Source organism: Moschus berezovskii, chromosome 2 (assembly GCF_049115385.1).
Source record: "Moschus berezovskii isolate FMDL1 chromosome 2, NW_MosBer_1.0, whole genome shotgun sequence".
Taxonomy (NCBI): domain Eukaryota; kingdom Metazoa; phylum Chordata; class Mammalia; order Artiodactyla; family Moschidae; genus Moschus; species Moschus berezovskii.
The window spans coordinates 50,467,722-50,485,531 of record NC_142461.1 but is presented as its reverse complement, the minus strand read 5'-3'; the positions used below and the strand labels follow the sequence as shown (position 1 = coordinate 50,485,531).

General features: G+C 39.5%; 1 protein-coding gene across 4 annotated transcripts in view; it reads right to left on the bottom strand.

Annotated features, from left to right (window-relative positions):
• The window catches only part of BOLL (boule RNA binding protein), a 66,626-nt gene that overhangs the window by 14,667 nt on the left and 34,149 nt on the right, over positions 1-17,810 (bottom strand). For 3 of the 4 annotated variants that reach the window (XM_055397636.2, XM_055397640.2, XM_088828583.1), the window contains exons 8-9: positions 8,374-8,421; positions 6,168-6,296 (exon numbers count right to left, since the gene is read on the bottom strand). In XM_055397636.2, coding sequence (XP_055253611.1) covers positions 6,168-6,296; positions 8,374-8,421 — 177 coding nt within the window. The remainder of the gene's footprint in view (positions 1-6,167; positions 6,297-8,373; positions 8,422-17,810) is intronic. The other variant, XM_055397643.2, reaches the window with a different exon arrangement.

Genomic DNA, 17,810 nt, shown 5'->3' with positions numbered 1-17,810 from the left:
TATAGCTAAGTAAGTACTAGGGCTGTAACATACAACACGATAAATATAATTAATACTGCTGGATGTTATACAGGAAAGTTGTCAAGAGAGTAAATCCTAAGACTTCTCATCACATACAAATTTTTTCCTATTTCTTTAATTTTGTATGTGATAATGGGTGTTCACCAAGCTTGTTGTGATAATCATTTAGTGATATGTATGAATCAAATCATTATGCTGTACATCTTAAGCTTACAAACTGCTGTATGTCAATAAAACTGAAAGAAAAATTTCCAGTAGCCATGTTAGAAAAGTAAAAAAAAACAAGTAAAATTAATTTCCAGTAATAGATTTTATTTAAACATATGAAAATATATCAGAGTAAACTCAACATAAAGTCAGTGATAAATTTTACACTCATTTTTCACACTATGTTGTTAAAACTTGGTGTGTATTTTGCACTTACAACACACCTCAATTCTGACTAGCCACATTTCAATAGCTGCAGGTGGTAATGGCTACTGTTGTACTGAACAGCGCAGGTCTAAAATTCAGAAGTGAGGCTGGGGCTAGAGACATGAGTATGGATGATAACTATCAGAGTGAGTATACAGGGTGAAAGAATGAGGAATCAAAAAAGAAATCATAGGGAGAAAAAGATCAGCTTACACAGGAAAATAAGAGGAGGTAAAAGGATTGCCAGAAGAGAGCAGTATCATGGAAGCTAAAGGTAGGAAGAATTTCAAGGAGTATATCCAATGTCTCTGAGTGGTCAAGTAAGACTGAAAAGAAAAAGGAAAATATTTGGCAATTAGGGAGTCACTAAGGACCTTTATTCAAGGTAGCTTCAGCAAAAGGTAATGAAGCAGACTTTAGCAGGTAAGGGGAGAACAGGTAGTGAGGCAGTGGAAATACTAAATGTAGACTACTTTTTTCAAGGGATCCCCAGGTGGCTCAGTGGTAGAGTCTGCCTGTCAATGCAGACGACACAGAAGACCTGGGTTCAATCCCTGGGTCAGGATGATCCCCTGGAGGAGGAAATGGTAACCCACTCCAGTATTCTTGCCTAGAAAATCCCATGGACAGAGGAGGCTGGCAGGCTATAGTCCACAGGGTTGCAAAGAGTTGGACACAACTGAGCACACTTTTTTCCAAGCTTGGCATTGTAAGGTAGAAGAGAACAAGGGCATTGGTGGGGGCGTGTCACAGAATAGTAACTGTCTCTGAACAGGTGTTGGGCACTATAGCAAGAACCTTGTATACAGCAATTCTCATCTTTGCATGAATCCTGCAAAATAGATTTTCCTAATGTCTTTATTATATTACTGTAGATACTATGAAACCAACATGGTGAAGAGTTAAATAATTACTCAAAGTAACATACTAGTAAATACTAGGTAAAGCTCTGAACCAATGGAGAGAAAATGTCTTAAAATACATGAGAAAAGAAGGAATGAGGTGGAATGAGGAATGAGGTCCCTGAGGAATAGGGAAGTTATAGTATCAAGAGTAGAGTAGAAATAACCTTGAACAAGATAGGTTACTAAAAAAATGTAAGAAGCTAAGGATGAGTTATGAGTCAGGTAAGTTTGTATGTTGGGGACTGGAAGCTGAGTGGGTTTCCACAAAGTGGTTTCTACTTATTCTGTGAAGTAGAAGGAAATGGCAACCCACTCCAGTGTTCTTGCCTGGAGAATCCCAGGGACGGGGGAGCCTGGTGGGCTTCCGTCTATGGGGTCACACAGAGTCGGACACGACTGAAGTGACTTAGCAGCAGCAGCAGCGTCAGCAGAAGGCACTACAGCCTAAGAGTGAAGGCAGAAATAGTCATTGAAATAAGTGAGAAATAATTTTAATTTATTTTTATATTTTAGGAGCGCTAACTATCAAACTCATAAGAACAAACCCTGTGTTTAAATTTTAGAGGAAAAAATACTTAAAATATAAACCAACCCATCAATTAATTTATATATTAGACATGTATCTTTTGCCAGAAACAATATTAAAATTAAAATACGCTTAAATCATTTTGTACTGAAATATCATAAAAATTAATAGCACAAGTTATAAGTTAACATGTAATATTTCCAGAAAAATATTAGATTCCACTAAACAGTGAAACATAATTTGGTAAGTTATCTGATGTCGACATTAAGACTATGGTTCAGTGCCAAAAATTGATAATGGCTAAAAACATAATGTAAAAACATTCTTAACTCACTGCCATCCTCCTTGAAAATCAGAAAACAAAAACAACAAAAGACAGATTTTAAAAATGCCATCATCAAGTAAACATAGAAGTGCTCATGAATCCCAAATGACAAGGTAGTTCAGTCACTCAGTCATGTCCGACTCTTTGCAACCCCATGAACCGCAGCACGCCAGGCCTCCCGATCCATCACCACATGCCGGAGTCTATCCAAACCCATGTCCATCGAGTCAGTGATGCCATTCAACCATCTCATCCTCTGTCATCGCCTTCTCCTCCTGCCCTCAATCTTTCCCAGCATCAGGATCTTTGTAAATGAGTCAGCTCTTCACATCAGGTGGCCAAAGGATTGGAGTTTCAGCTTCAATTATCAGTCCTTCCAATGAACACTCAGGACTGATCTCCTTTAGGACGGACTGGTTGGATCTCCTTGCAGTCCAAGGGACTCTCAAGAGTCTTCTCCAGCATCACAGTTCAAAAGCATCAATTCTTCTGGACTCAGCTTTCTTTATAGTTCAACTCTCACATCCATACATGACCACTGGAAAAACCATAGCCTTGACTAGACGGACCTTTGTTGACAAAGTAATGTCTCTGCTTTTAAATATGCTGTTTAGGTTGGTCATAACTTTCCTTCCAAGGAGTAAGCGTCTTTTAATTTCATGGCTGCAATCAGCATCTGCAGTGATTTTGGAGCCCCCAAAAATACATCAGCCACTGTTTCCCCATCTATTTGCCATGAAGTGATGGGACCGGATGCCATGATCTTAGTTTTTTGAATGTTGGGCTTAAAGCCAACTTTTTCACTCTCCTCTTTCACTTTCATCAAGAGGCTCTTTAGTTCTTATTCACTTTCTGCCATAAGGGTGGTGTCATCTGCGTATCTGAGGTTATTGATATTTCTCCCAGCAATCTTTGATTCAAGTTTGTGCTTCCTCCAGCTCAGCATTCCTCATGATGTACTCTGCATATAAGTTAAATAAGCATGGTGACAATATACAGCCTTGACATACTCCTTTTCCTATTTGGAACCAATCTGTTGTTCCATATCCAGTTCTAACTTGCTTCCTGACCTGCATACAGATTTCTCAAGAGGCAGGTCAGGTGGTCTGATATTCCCATCTCCTTCAGAATTTTCCACAGCTTATTTTGATCCACACGGTCAAAGGCTTTGGCATAGTCAATAAAGCAGAAATAGTTTTGCTAAAACTCTCTTGCTTTTTCGATGATCCAGAGGATGTTGGAAATTTGATCTCCTTTTCTAAATCCAACTTGAACATCTGGAAGTTTATGGTTCACGTATTGCTGAAGCCTGGCTTGGAGAATCTTGAGCATTACTTTACTAGCATGTGAGATGAGTGCAATTGTGTGGTAGTTTGAGCATTCTTTGGCACTGCTTTTCTTTGGGATTGGAAAGAAAATTGACCTTTTCCAGTCCTGTGGTCACATGCTGAGTTTTCCAAATTTGCTGACATATTGAGTGCAGCACTTTCACAGCATCATCTTTTAGGATTTGAAATAGCTCAACTGGAATTCCATCACCTCCACTAGCTTTGTTTGTAGTGCAGAATGCCTGCCAAATGCTATGCAATTTGCACCAATGTAAGGGAGGATTCTGAAGCCTGAAGAAAGTTATAGGTTTCCCTGAAAGGCCTATTTAAAGACTCTTTAGAGTCTCAAGTGTAGGCGTGTGTCAGACTAAGGCAGAAGCAGGAAAGATCTCCCACAGAGAAGGAGAAATCACATTTTCACTATTTTGTGGTCTACTACTTTGCATTATAGCTGAGGAACATTGCTGGAGATGAAGCAGAGTGAGAGTGGAAAGTGAAGTAACACTACACCTTCATACAGAAAATCTCTGAAAAAAGAGACTTTGCCAGGAGCCAAATGAACTCCAGAATGCTAAAAACTCAGGGAAGAACATCTCAAGCAGGCAACATAACAGACTTGGTGGTAGGTTGTTTGAGTCAACAGAATACTTCTCCCACCTTGTATTTCAGCAAAAAGCTGGTCTCATTTAAAGATAAGATGGGAAGGAAAAAAAAGCAACCTTAGGATTCTTCTCATTCTCTCCAACTCTATCAAGGGAAAAGCAAAAAGGGGGAAAAAAGAAAAAGACGAGAAATCATCCCAGAAAATAGAAAAGTTCAGATAAAATTCCTTTGATCTTAAAGAAATTACAATAACATGATCACTAAAAAGGAGCTTCAAAAGGCACTTTAAGCCAACAGACAACATTTACAGGCAATGATATAAGCAAAGTGGCAGTTTGGGATAAAAAGATAAACATAAAACAGCAATGAAAGCTTCATTAGTCATAAGAAAAAGCAGACTAAAAACAATGAAAAATATTCATGATTGTCTCAAGAAAGCATATAAAACATTAAAAACTACTATGATAAAATAAATTATCTCAGAGATGACGAATATGAAAGATAAAAAGAGATCTCAACATATGCATAAATGGTATTCCTGAAGAAGAAAAAGAACTGGAATACAAAATTTGTTTTTTCAAAGTTCTCATAGGAAAAAAGAAGCCTTGAAATAAAAGCTAGTATGAGAATCAAAGGAGCAAACTGTGTCCCAGGAAAAATATTTTAAAGACTTGACAAATTTCAAGACATATCCTGGTAAAGTGATTTCAAGTTAAGACAGATTTTTCAGACATGCAGGAAGAAAAAGAAATTACGTATAAGAGAGAAAGTCAGGCTGGCTTCAAACTTCTTTACAACTATACTCAACACCAGAAAAGAGTAGATTAGAAGTTATAAGAGAAAAAAGCACCGTTATGGGTTGAATTGTGCTCTCTGAAGACTTATGTGTTGAAGGCCTAACTACTATCTCAGAGACTGATCTTAATTGGAGAGAGGGTCTTTACAGAGGTGGAACCTAATCCAAAATGACTGGTATCTTTATAAAATTGGGAAACTTGGACACAGAGACAGGAGAGACAATGTGAAGATACAAGGAGAGGATGGTCATCTATAAGCCAAGAAGAAAGGCCTGGACTAGATCCTTCCCTCAAAGGCCTCAGATGAAACCAACTCTGCCAACACCTTGATTTTGGACTTCTAGACTCCAGAACTATGAGACAATAAATTTCTCTTTTTAAGCCATCCAGTTCACTGTACTTTGTTCAGGCAGCCTTAGCAAAGTTATACAAGTATGATGCAGCTATTTTATAGTTAAAGTCTTAATTTCTTCCAGATTTATAGACAACAAATACGTTGAACACACAAGCATGTAAGAACTCAAGAGAGTACAGTACATGTAAGCCTTCTTTAACAGAGTGCTTGCAGATTCAGTCAACAAAGTGATAAATGGAGGGTGAGATGAAGAATGGAGAAATCATAGTAAAAGTATTGATAGTAAACATTTAAGATTCAAAATTGTGGAAGCTGCTGTTTCAGAAAAATTATGTTATAAGCTTTAGTAATAATAATAAATACACTCAAATTGGTAGGTCGTTATTTATTTCCCAGTCTTTCACAACATATTTAAAACATACCATGTACAGTTCCTGGTACATAGATGATGAGGTTATTAGTAATGGTTTGCAAATATAAACACATGGAAGATACTACTTATAGTTTTTAGTTATAAATTTGATTTATATCTTTGAAGGAAGAAATTTAAATTTAAATTTTTTTCTTCTTTAATTTTTATAAGCTTTTAACTGACAATGTTAGTAATAAGACAGGCAAACCAGCAGAAAGAGAAGCACTTATCTTACTCTTTCAAGAAGATTGAGTCAGGGATAGTCTAGTAAACAGCTGAGTTGAGGAATGATTCAGAAATAGTCAGTGAAGAAGTCTAAGATGAAGCATTCTTAGATATAAAAAAGGGGAAGAGATGTGAATAAATCAAAGAAAACATAAGATGTTCAATTTCAATGAGGGTCTTGAACAAATATTTTTAGAAAAGGAAAAGAAATAAATGTTAAAATGAAGTGGTTACTTTGTGTGAGACGAACACATACCTCTGGAACTGAAGCTTCCATCAGAGACAGCGGAGGAGGAACACATCCACCATCTTGTGCAATTTCCACTGGTTGATAAATGACCTCAGAAGGTTGTAGGTATAAGAATGGAGCAGAAGAGGCAGGAGACTAAAATACAAAATCATGTTTCTAATTAAAATCAGATTAGTTATTTCAATTAAACCAAATGACTGACCCAACACATGAGAGAAATACTGGTTTCACATTTTCCTAAAGTTGTTTTTAGGGACAACACAGAAGTATCTTAACAACAAACTAGGAACTCTAGGTTGCTATAAACTTCAATTATGCAGATATTACTAAATCACTTATTTATCACTTATAAGTACTAAAAAGTTCTTAGCACTTTAGAAGCTCACAAATAAATTAAGACATTCATTAAGATAACTATTAAAGGTTGTAATAATATAATCTATGGTATTTAAATTGGCATTAATTTCACATGCTAGCAAAGTAATACTCAAAATTCTCCAACAGGCTTCAACAGTACATGAACTGAGATGTTTAAGTTGGATTTAGAAAAGGCAGAGGAACCAGAGATCAAATTGCTAACATCTGTTGGATCATAGAAAAAGGAAGAAAATTCCAGAAGAACATCTACTTCTGCTTCACTGACTATGCTAAAGCCTTTGACTATGTGGATCACAACAAACTGTGGAAAATTCTTAAAGAGATGGGAATACCAGACCACCTTACCTGCCTCCTGAGAAACCTGTATGCAGGTCAAGAAGCAACAGTTATAACTGGATATAGAACAACAAACAAGTTCCAAATTGGGAAAGGAGGACATCAAGGCTGTATATTGTCACGCTGCTTATCTAACATATGCAGAGAAACTCATGCAAAATGCTGGGCTGGACGAAGCACAAGCTGGAATCAAGATTGCCAATAACCTCAGATATGCAGATGACACCACCCCTATGGCATAAAATGAAGAGGAACGAAAAAGCCTCTTGATGCAGGTAAAAGAGGAGGGTGAAAAAGTTGGCTTAAAACTCAACATTCAGAAAACAAAGATCATGACATCTGGTCCCATTACTTCATGGCAAATAGATGGGGAAACACTGGAAACAGTATCAGACTGTATTTTCTTGGGCTACAAAATCACTGTGAATGGTGACTGCAGCCATGAAATTAAAAGATGCTTACTCTTTGGAAGAAAAGCTATAACCAACCTAGACAGCATATTAAAAAGCAGAGACTTTGCCAACAGAGGTCCATCTAGTAAAAGCTATGATTTTTCTAGTAGTCATGTATGGATGAGAGTTGGACCATAAAGAAGGCTGAGCACAGAAGAATTGATGCTTTTGAACTGTGGTGTTGGAGGAGACACTTGAGATCCCCTTGGACTGCAAGGAGATCAAACCAGTCAATCATAAAGGAAATCAATGCTGAATATTCATTGGAGGGACTGATGCTGAAGCTGAAGCTCTACTCCTTTGGCCATCTGATGGGAAGAGCTGACTCAATGGAAGACCTTGATGCTGGGAAAGATTGAAGGCAGGAGGAGGATGGAATGACAGAGGATGAGATGGTTGGATGGTATCACCGACTCAATGGGTATGAGTTTGAGCATGTTCCAGGAAGTGGTGAAGGACAGGGAAGCCTGGTGTGCTGCAGTCCACAGAATTTCAAAGGCTAGGACATGACTGAGAGACTGAACAACAACAAAAAATGTCTCTTTTCAGCCTTCTGACTTCCCATGAAGTGGGACTTGTCAAATGAATTTTCTGGTGGTATACCATTTGCTATCAAAAGTTGAGAAATGAAAAAAAAAAAAGTTGAGAAATGGAATATTCATTTAGAAACATAAATAAAACTGAAGCAAAATCTGAAGTGAAGCTAGAAAGATGCTAAATTTTCTAATATTAATAACATAGCACTTATTTATAAAATATTTTTACTTATATGGTCTCATTTGATCTTTACAAAAGTCATGTGAGAAAACTTTTCAAGGTAGGTATCATTAGTTCCATTTGCAAATGAAAAAGCTGAGAAATATAGTTATAGAGAAATATATATAGAGAAATATATATTAAATGAATTGCCAAATCAGTTAATAAATCAGTATCACAGTTAATAAATACTAGAGGAAGGTCTCTCAAATCTAGTCTTAATCTATCTGACTTAAATATTCATGTAGTCTTCACAAAAACAGTGAAAAAAGTTAAAAGTTAGTATTTACCTGAGGAACATTCCACTGCCATTGACCTGGTAGACACTGTGCAGGGGCCTAAAACGAAAAACAACAACAACAACAAAAAAAACCCACCAGATTGTAAACAAGGGTTAAAACTGAATATCTACCTGCAAAAGTATGAAGTTGAACCCCTATACTTCAAACCATATACAAAAATTAACCCAACATGGATAAAAGATAGAAATGTAAGAGCTAAAACTACAAAACTCTTAGAAGAAAACATACATGTAAATCTTTGTGACTTTGAACCAGGCAATTAAAAAAATATGACATCAAAAGCACAGGAAACAAAATAACAAGAGAAAAAAAGATAAATTGGATTTCACTAACATGAAAAACTTTTGTGGTGCAAAAGACACCATCAAGGAGGTGAAAATAAACCACGAGACTGGAAAAAATATTTACAAATTATGTATCTGATAAGGAAATTGTATCCAAGCAAAGAAACCATAGAGCTCAATAATAAAAGGCAAGTAACCCAATATAAGGGCTTCCCTTGTAGCTCAGCTGGTAAAGAATCTGCCTGCAATGCAGGAGACCTGGGTTCAATCCCTCGGTTGGGAAGATCCTCTGGAGAAGGGAAAGGTAACCCACTCCAGTATTCTGGCCTGGAGAATTCCAAGGGGGTTGCAAAGAGTCCAATACGACTGAGTGACTTTCACTTAAGAATCAATTAACCCAAAATAAAAATTGGTTAAGGATATGAACAGACATTATTGCAAAGAAAATACACAAAAACCGTCAATAAGCATCTGAAAGATATTCAGCATCATTTGCTCTGTAATCCTCTTCACAGATCAAAGCCTTGTTGTAGTGAAGGGGCTTGAGAAACTCAAGGAAACTATAAGCCATGCCGGGCAGGGCCACCCCAGATGAATGGGTCACAGTGAAGAGTTCTGACAAAACGGGATCCACTGGAGGAGGGAATGAGAAACTACTCTAGTATTCTTGCTGTGAGAACCCCACGAGCAGTTATGAAAAGGCAAAAAGATATACCACCGGAAAATGAGTCCCCCATGTCTGCAGGTGTCCAATATGCTACTGGGGAAGAGCAGGGAGATAGCTCCAGAAGAATGAAGAGGCTAGGCCATAGCAGAAATGATGCCCAGTTGTGGATGTGTCTGGTGGTGAAATGAAAAAATGCTCAACATCCCTCATAATCAGAGAAATGAAAATCAAAACCACAACGAGACACCATTTCACACCAGTCAGAATGGCTGCTATCCAAAAGTCTACAAGCAATAAATGCTGGAGAGGGTGTGGAGAGAAGGGAACCGTCTTACACTGCTGGGGGGGGGGGGCGGGAATGCAACCTAGTACAGCCACTATGGAGAACAGTGTGGAGATTCCTCAAAAAACTGGAAATAGAACTGCCATATGATCCAGCAATCGCACTCCTGGGCATACACACCGAGGACACCAGAATTGAAAGAGACACATGTACTCCAATGTTCACTGCAGCACTGTTTATAATAGCCAGGACATGGAAGCAACCTAGATGTCCATCTGCAGACGAATGGATAAGAAAGCTTTGGTACATATACACAATGGAGTATTATTCAGCCATTAAAAAAAATACATTTGAATCAGTTCTAATGAGGTGGATGAAACTAGAGCCTATTATACAGAGTGAAGTAAGCCAGAAAGAAAAACACCAATACAGTATACTAATGCATATATATGGAATTTAGAAAGATGCAAATGATAATCCTGTATATGAGACAGCAAAAGAGACACAGATGTATAGAACAGTCTTTGGGACTCTGTAGGAGAGGGTGAGGGTGGGATGATTTGGGAGAATGGCATTGAAACATGTATATTATCATATGTGAAACGAATCGCCAGTTCAGGGTCGATGCCTGTTACAGGATGCTCGGGGCTGGTATGTGGGGATGACCCAGACGGAGGATAAGGGGAGGAGGGAGGTGGGAGCGGGGTTCAGGAAGGGGAACTCATGTACACCCGGGGCGGATTCATGTCAATGTATGGCAAAACCAACCAATATAATATTGTAAAATAATTAGCCTCCAATAAAAAAAAAAGAAAAAAAAGAAATACCATGAAAAAAAAATTCGATGCTGTAAGAACAATATCGCATAAAATTCTCTGGAATGTTAGAGCCACGAATCAAGGTAAACTGGACATGGTGAAGCAGGAGATGGCAAGAGTGAACATCGACATTTTAGCAATCAGTGAACTAAAATGGATGGGAATGGGCGAATTTGATTCAGATGACCATTGTATCTACTGCTGTGGGCAAGAATCTCTTAGAAGAAATGGAATAGCCCTCATAGCCAACAAGACTCTGAAATGCACTCAGTTCAGTTCAGTCGCTCAGTCGTGTCCGACTCTTTGCAACCCCATGAATCACAGCACGCCAGGCCTCCCTGTCCATCACCAACTCCCGGAGTTCACTCAAACTCATGTCCATCGAGTCGGTGATGCCATCCAGCCATCTCATTCTCTGTCGTCCCCGTCTCCTCCCTCCCCCAGTCCCTCCTAGCATCAGAGTCTTTTCCAGTGAGTCAACTCATCGCATGAGGTAGCCAAAGTATTGCAGTTTCAGCTTCAGCATCAGTCCTTCCAATAAACACCCAGGATTGATCTCCTTTAGAATGGACTGGTTGAATCTCCTTGCAGTCCAAGGGACTCTTCAAGAGTCTTCTCCAACACCACAGTTCAAAAGCATCAATTCATTGGCGATCAGCTTTCTTCACAGTCCAACTCTCACATCCATACATGACCACTGGAAAAACCATAGCCTTGACTAGATGGACCTTCGTTGGCAAAGTAATGTCTCTGCTTTTTAATATGCTATCTAGGTTGGTCATAACTTTCCTTCCAAGGAGTAAGCGTCTTTTAATTTCATGGCTGCAATCAGCATCTGCAGTGATTTTGGAGCCCCAAAAAATAAAGTCTGACACTGTTTCCACTGTTTTTCCATCTATTTCCCATGAAGTGATGGGACCGGATGCCATGATCTTCGTTTTCTGAATGTTGAGCTTCAAGCCAACCTTTTCACTCTCCTCTTTCACTTTCATCAAGAGGCTTTTGAGTTCCTCTTCACTTTCTGCCATAAGGGTAGTGTCATCTGCATATCTGAGGTTATTGATATTTCTCCTGGCAATCTTGATTCCAGCTTGTGCTTCTTCCAGCCCAGTGTTCCTCATGATGTACTCTGCATATAAATTAAATAAGCAGGGTGACGTACTCCTTTTCCTATTTGGAACCAGTCTGTTGTTCCATGTCCGGTTCTAACTGTTGCTTCCTGACCTGCATAGAGGTTTCTCAAGAGGCAGGTCAGGTGGTCTGGTATGCCCATCTCTTTCAGAATGTTCCACAGTTTATTGTGATCCACACAGTCAAAGGCTTTGGCATAGTCAATGAAGCAGAAATAGATGTTTTTCTGGAACTCTCTTGCTTTCTCCATGATCCAGCAGATGTTGGCAATTTGATATCCGTCGACATTCTAGGAATCAGTGAACTAAAATGGACTGGAATGGGTGAATTTAACTCAGATGACCATTATATCTACTACTACTACTGTGGGCAGGAATCCCTTAGAAGAAATGGAGTAGCCATCATGGTCAACAAAAGAGTCCGAAATGCAGTACTTGGATGCAATCTTAAAAATGACAGAAGGATTTCTGTTCGTTTCCATTCAATATTACAGTAATCCAAGTCTATGACCCAACCAGTAATGCTGAAGAAGCCGAAGCTGAACGGTTCTTTGAAGAGCTAGAAGACCTTTTAGAACTAACACCCAAAAAAGATGTCCTTTTCATTATAGGGGACTGGAATGGAAAAGTAGGAAGTCAAGAAACACCTGGAGTAACAGGCAAATTTGGCCTTGGAGCACGAAATGAAGCAGGGCAAAGGCTAATAGAGTTTTGCCAAGAGAACTCACTGGTCATAGCAAACACCCTCTTCCAACAACACAAGAGAAGACTCTACACATGGACATCACCAGATGGTCAACACCGAAATCAGATTGATTATATTCTTTGCAGCCAAAGATGGAGAAGCTGTATACAGTTAGCAAAAACAAGACCAGGAGCTGACTGTGGCTCAGATCATGAACTCCTTATTGCCAAATTCAGACTGAAATTGAAGAAAGTAGGGAAAACTACTAGACCATTCAGATATGACCTAAATCAAATCCCTTATGATTATACAGTAGAAGTAAGAAATAGATTTAAGGGACTAGATCTGATAGAGTGCCTGAAATGCACTGCTACTGCTGCTAAGTCACTTCAGTTGTGTCTGACTCTGTGTGACCCCATAGATGGAAGCTCACCAGGCTCCCCTGTCCCTGGGATTCTCCAGGCAAGGACACTGGAGTGGGTTGCCATTTCCTTCTCCAATGTGTGAAAGTGAAAAGTGAAAGTGAAGTCGCTCAGTCGTGTCCAACCATTAGTGACCCCACAGACTGCAACCTACCAGGCTCCTCCATCCATGGGATTTTCTAGCCAAGAGTACTGGTGTGGCTTGCCATACTTGGGTACAATCTCAAAAACGACAGAATAATCTCAGTCTGTTTCCAAGCAAACTATTGTACATCACTGTGCCTGAACCTTTGATGCTGAGGAAGCTGAAATTGACTGGTCTGATGAAGACCTCCAAGACCTTCCAGAATTAACAGCAAAAAAGAAAAAAAGATGTCTTTTCATCATAGGGGATTAGAATTCAAAAGTAGGAAGTCAAGAGATACCAGGAGTAATAGGCAAATTAAGCCGTGGAGTACAAAATGAAGCAGGGCAAAGACTAACACTGTTATCATGAGACCACACTGGGCATAGAAAATACCCCTTTCCAACAACACAAGAGACGACTTTACATATGGACATTGCCAGATGGTTACTGAAATCAGACTGATTATACTCTTTGCAGCCAAAGATGGAGAAGCTCTATACAGGCAGCACAAAAACAAGACCAGGAACAGACTATGGCTTAGATCATCAGCTCCTTACTGCAAAATTCATGCTTAAATTGGAAAAAGTAGGGAACACCACTAGGCAATTCAGGTATGACCTAAATCAAATCTTTTATGATTATATAGTAGAGGTGATGAATAGATTAAAGGGATCAGATATGGCAGACAGAGTGCCTGAAGAACTATGGTCAAGGTTTCTAACACTGTATAGGAGGTGGTGACCAAAACCATCCCAAAGAAAAAGAAATGCAAGACGGCAAAATGGTGGTCTGATGAGGCTTTTCAAATAGCTGAGAAAGAAGAGAAGCGAAAAGCAAGGAAGAAAGGGAAAGATAAACCAATCTGAACGCAGAGTTCCAGAGAATAACAAGGAGAGATAAGAAGGACTTCTTCCATGAACAATGCAAAGAAGTAGATAGAAACAACAGAATGGGAAAGACTAGAGATTTCTTCAAGAAAACTGGAGATATCAAGGGAACATTTCATGCAAAGATAGGGACAACAAAGGATAAAAACGTTGAGGACCTAACAGAAGTGGAAGAGATTAAGAGGTGGCAAGAATACACAGAACTATGCAAAAAAAGGTCTTCATGACCAGGATAACCACGATGGTGTGGTCACTCATCTAGAGCCAGACCTAGAGTGTGAAGTCAAGTGGGCCTTATGAAGCATTACTACAAACAAAGTTAGCAGAGGTGATGGAATTCTAGCCGAGCTATTTAAAATCCTAACATGATGCTGTTAAAGTACTGTGCTCAATGTGTCAGCAAATTTGGAAAACTCAGCAGCAGCCACAGAGTTGGAAAATGTCAGTTTTTATTCTACTCCCAATGAAGCACAGTGCCGAAGAATGTTCAAACTACCATAAAACTATGCTCATTTCACATGCTAGTGTGAAAAATCCTTCAAGCTAGGCTTCAGCACTATGTGAACTGAGAATTTCCAAATGTACAAGCTGGGTTTAGAAACGGCAGAGAAACCAGAGATCAAATTGTCAACAATTGCTGGATCATGAAGGAAAGAAGTGAATTTCAGAAAAACATCTTCTTACGTTTCACTGACTATGCTAAAGCCTTTGACTGTGTGGATAACAACAAACTGTGGAAAATTCTTAAAGAGATGGGAATACCAGACCACCATACCTGTCTCCTGAGAAACTTGTATGTGAGTCAAGAAGCAACAGTTAGAACTGGACATGGAACAATGGACTGGTTCAAAATTGGGAAAGGAGTGCAACAAGGCTGCGCTGATCATTGCAGTGCACTGATCATTTAAACTTATATGCAAAGTACACCATGCGAAATGCCAGGCTGGATGAATTACAGGCTGAAATTAAGACTGCTGGGAAAAATATCAACAACCTCATATATACAGATGATACCACTCTAATGGCAGAAAGTGAAGAGGAACTAAAGAGCCTCGTGATAGAGGATGAAAGGAGAGGGACAAAGCTGGCTTAAAACTCAACAATCAAAGAACTAAGATCATGGCATCATGGTCCCATTACTTCATGGCTAATAGAAGGGGGAAAAAGTGGAAGCACTAACAGATTTTACTTTCTTGGGCTTCAAAATCACTGTGAATGGTCACTGTAGCCATTAAATTAAGATGTTTGCCCCTTGGAAGAAAAGCTATGACAAACCTAGACAGCATATGAAAAAGTAAAGACATCACTTTGCCAATGAAGTTCTGTATAGTCAAAGCTATGGTTTTTCCAGTAGTTATGTATGGATGTGAGAACTGGGGCATAAAGAAGGCTGAGTGCTGAAGAATTGATGCTTTCGGATTGCGGTACTGGAGAAGACTCTTCAGAGTCCCTTAGACTGCAAGGAGATCAAACCAGCCAATCCTAAAGGAAATCAACCCTGAATATTCGTTGGAAGGACTCATGCTGAAGCTGAAGTTTCAATACTTTGGCCACCTGATGCAAAGAGCGGACTCACTAGAAAAGACCCTGACACTGGGAAAGACTGAAGGAAAAAGGAGAAAAGAGTGGCAGAGGATGAGATAGATAGCATCACTGACTCAATGGACACATGTTTATGAGCAAACTCCGGGAGATGGTGAAGGACAGGGAAGCATGGCATGCTGCAGTTCATGGGGAAGCAGAGAGGTGGACATTCCTTAGTGACCGAACAGCAACAACAATGGAAATCAAAACTACACTCTGATATCACTTCACATACACTAGTATGGCTATAGTAAAAAATGTAGATAATAAGTGTGTGCAAAGATGTGGAGAAACCCTCATAAACTGCTGGTGGGACTGTAAAATGGTGCAGCCTTTTGGAAAGTATGACACATCCTTAAAAGGTTAAATACAGAGATTCCATTTGATTTAGCAATTCCACTCCTATATACAAGACCTAAGAGAAACGAAAACATAAGTCCACAAAAAATCTGTACACAAATGTTCATAACAGCATTTTCTGTAAGAGAGTAAAGGTGGAAACAACCCAAAAGTCCATCAACAAATGAATAGATAAACAAAATGTGGTATTATAGCCATATATTGTTTATAATAGGCAAATCTATAAAGACAGAACGTATTGATATATTACTAGTTGCCTAGGACAGGGAGGAGGGGGTAAGAGGAATGACTACTAATGGGTAAAGCTTCACCACCCCACCAGTGGTACCGTAGCAAAACTGTAAATTTAGTAAAAACTACTCTGTTGTACGGGCTTCCCTGGTGGCTCAGATGTTAAAGCGTCTGCCTCCAATGCGGGAGACCCGGGTTCGATCTCTGGGTTGGGAAGATCCCCTGGGGAAGGAAACGGTAACCCACTCCAGTATTCTTGCCTGGAGAATCCCATGGACGGAGGAGCCTGGTAGGCTACAGTCCACGGGGTAGCAAAGAGTGGGACACGACTGAGCGACGGAACGGAACCGAACTCTGTTGTACAGGATTCCCAGGTGGCGCTAGAGGTAAAGAATCCGCCTGCCGATGCAGGAGACACAAGAGATATGGGTTTGATCTCTGAGTCAGGAAGATCCCCTGGAGAAGGGCATGGCAACTAACTCCAGCATCCTTGCCTGGAGAATCTCATGGACAGAGGAACCTGGTGGGCTAGCTAGAGTCCACAGGGTCGCAAAGAGTCAGACATGGCTGAAGCAACTTTAGCATACATTCTGTTGTACTCTACGAAAAGGTGAATTGTATATGGTATATGAATATCTAAATAAAAATGTTATTAAAAAAAAATAAAGTTATTTAAGGTACTTATGACAATAGAAAAGACAGTCTTTTTATTTCTTAAATCAGTTGTATTATTCTTTAATAATAAATGTTTTAGCTTATTTTCCACCTTTAATAAAATACTTTTTAATTATTAAAATAAAAAAGACAGAAAATAAGAACATTCCATGAATATACCATCAAAATGGTTAATTTTGGGCAGACCACATCAACTGCTAATGGATGACATCAATATGCTAACCAAGTGAGGTCTGTGTTCTTTATACTATGTTTAAAAAGGTAGGATAATTTTTTAAGAAAATATTTTAATAAAAATCTAAAATAACATAGGTCAGGAAGCAACAGTTAGAACTGGACATGGAACAACAGACTGGTTCCAAATAGGAAAAGGAGTACGTCAAGGTTGTATATTGTCACCCAGCTTATTTAACTTCTATGCAGAGTACATCATGAGGAACGCTGGGCTGGAAGAAGCACAAGCTGGAATCAAGATTGCCGGGAGAAATATCAATAACCTCAGATATGCAGATGACACCATCCTTATGGCAGAAAGTGAAGAGGAACTCAAAAGCCTCTTGATGAAAGTGAAAGAGGAGAGTGAAAAGGTTGGCTTGAAGCTCAACATTCAGAAAACAGAGATCATGGCATCTGGTCCCATCACTTCACAGTAAACAGATGGGGAAACAGTGTCAGACTTTTATTTTGGGGGGCTCCAAAATCACCGTGGATGCTGATTGCAGCCATGAAATTAAAAGACGCTTACTCCTTGGAAGGAAAGTTATGACCAACCTAGATAGTATACTAAAAAGCAGAGACATTACTTTGCCAACCAAGGTCCGTCTAGTCAAGGCTATGGTTTTTCCCGTGGTCATGTATGGATGTGAGAGTTGGACTGTGAAGAAAGCTGATCGCTGAAGAATTGATGCTTTTGAACTGTGGTGCTGGAGAAGACTCTTGACAGTCCCTTGGACTGCAAGGGGATCTAACCAGTCCATTCTAAAGGAGATCAATCCTGGGTGTTCATTGGAAGGACTGATGCTGAAGCTGAAACTGCAATACTTTGGCCACCTCATGCGACAAGTTGACTCACTGGAAAAGTCTCTGATGCTGGAAGGGATTGGGGGCAGGAGGAGAAGGGGACAACAGGGAATGAGATGGCTGGATGGCATCACCGACCCGATGGACATGAGTTTGAGTAAACTCTGGGAGTTGGTGATGGACAGAGAGGCCTGGCGTGCTGTGATTCACGGGGTTGCAAAGAGTTGGACACGACTGAGCAATTGAACTAAA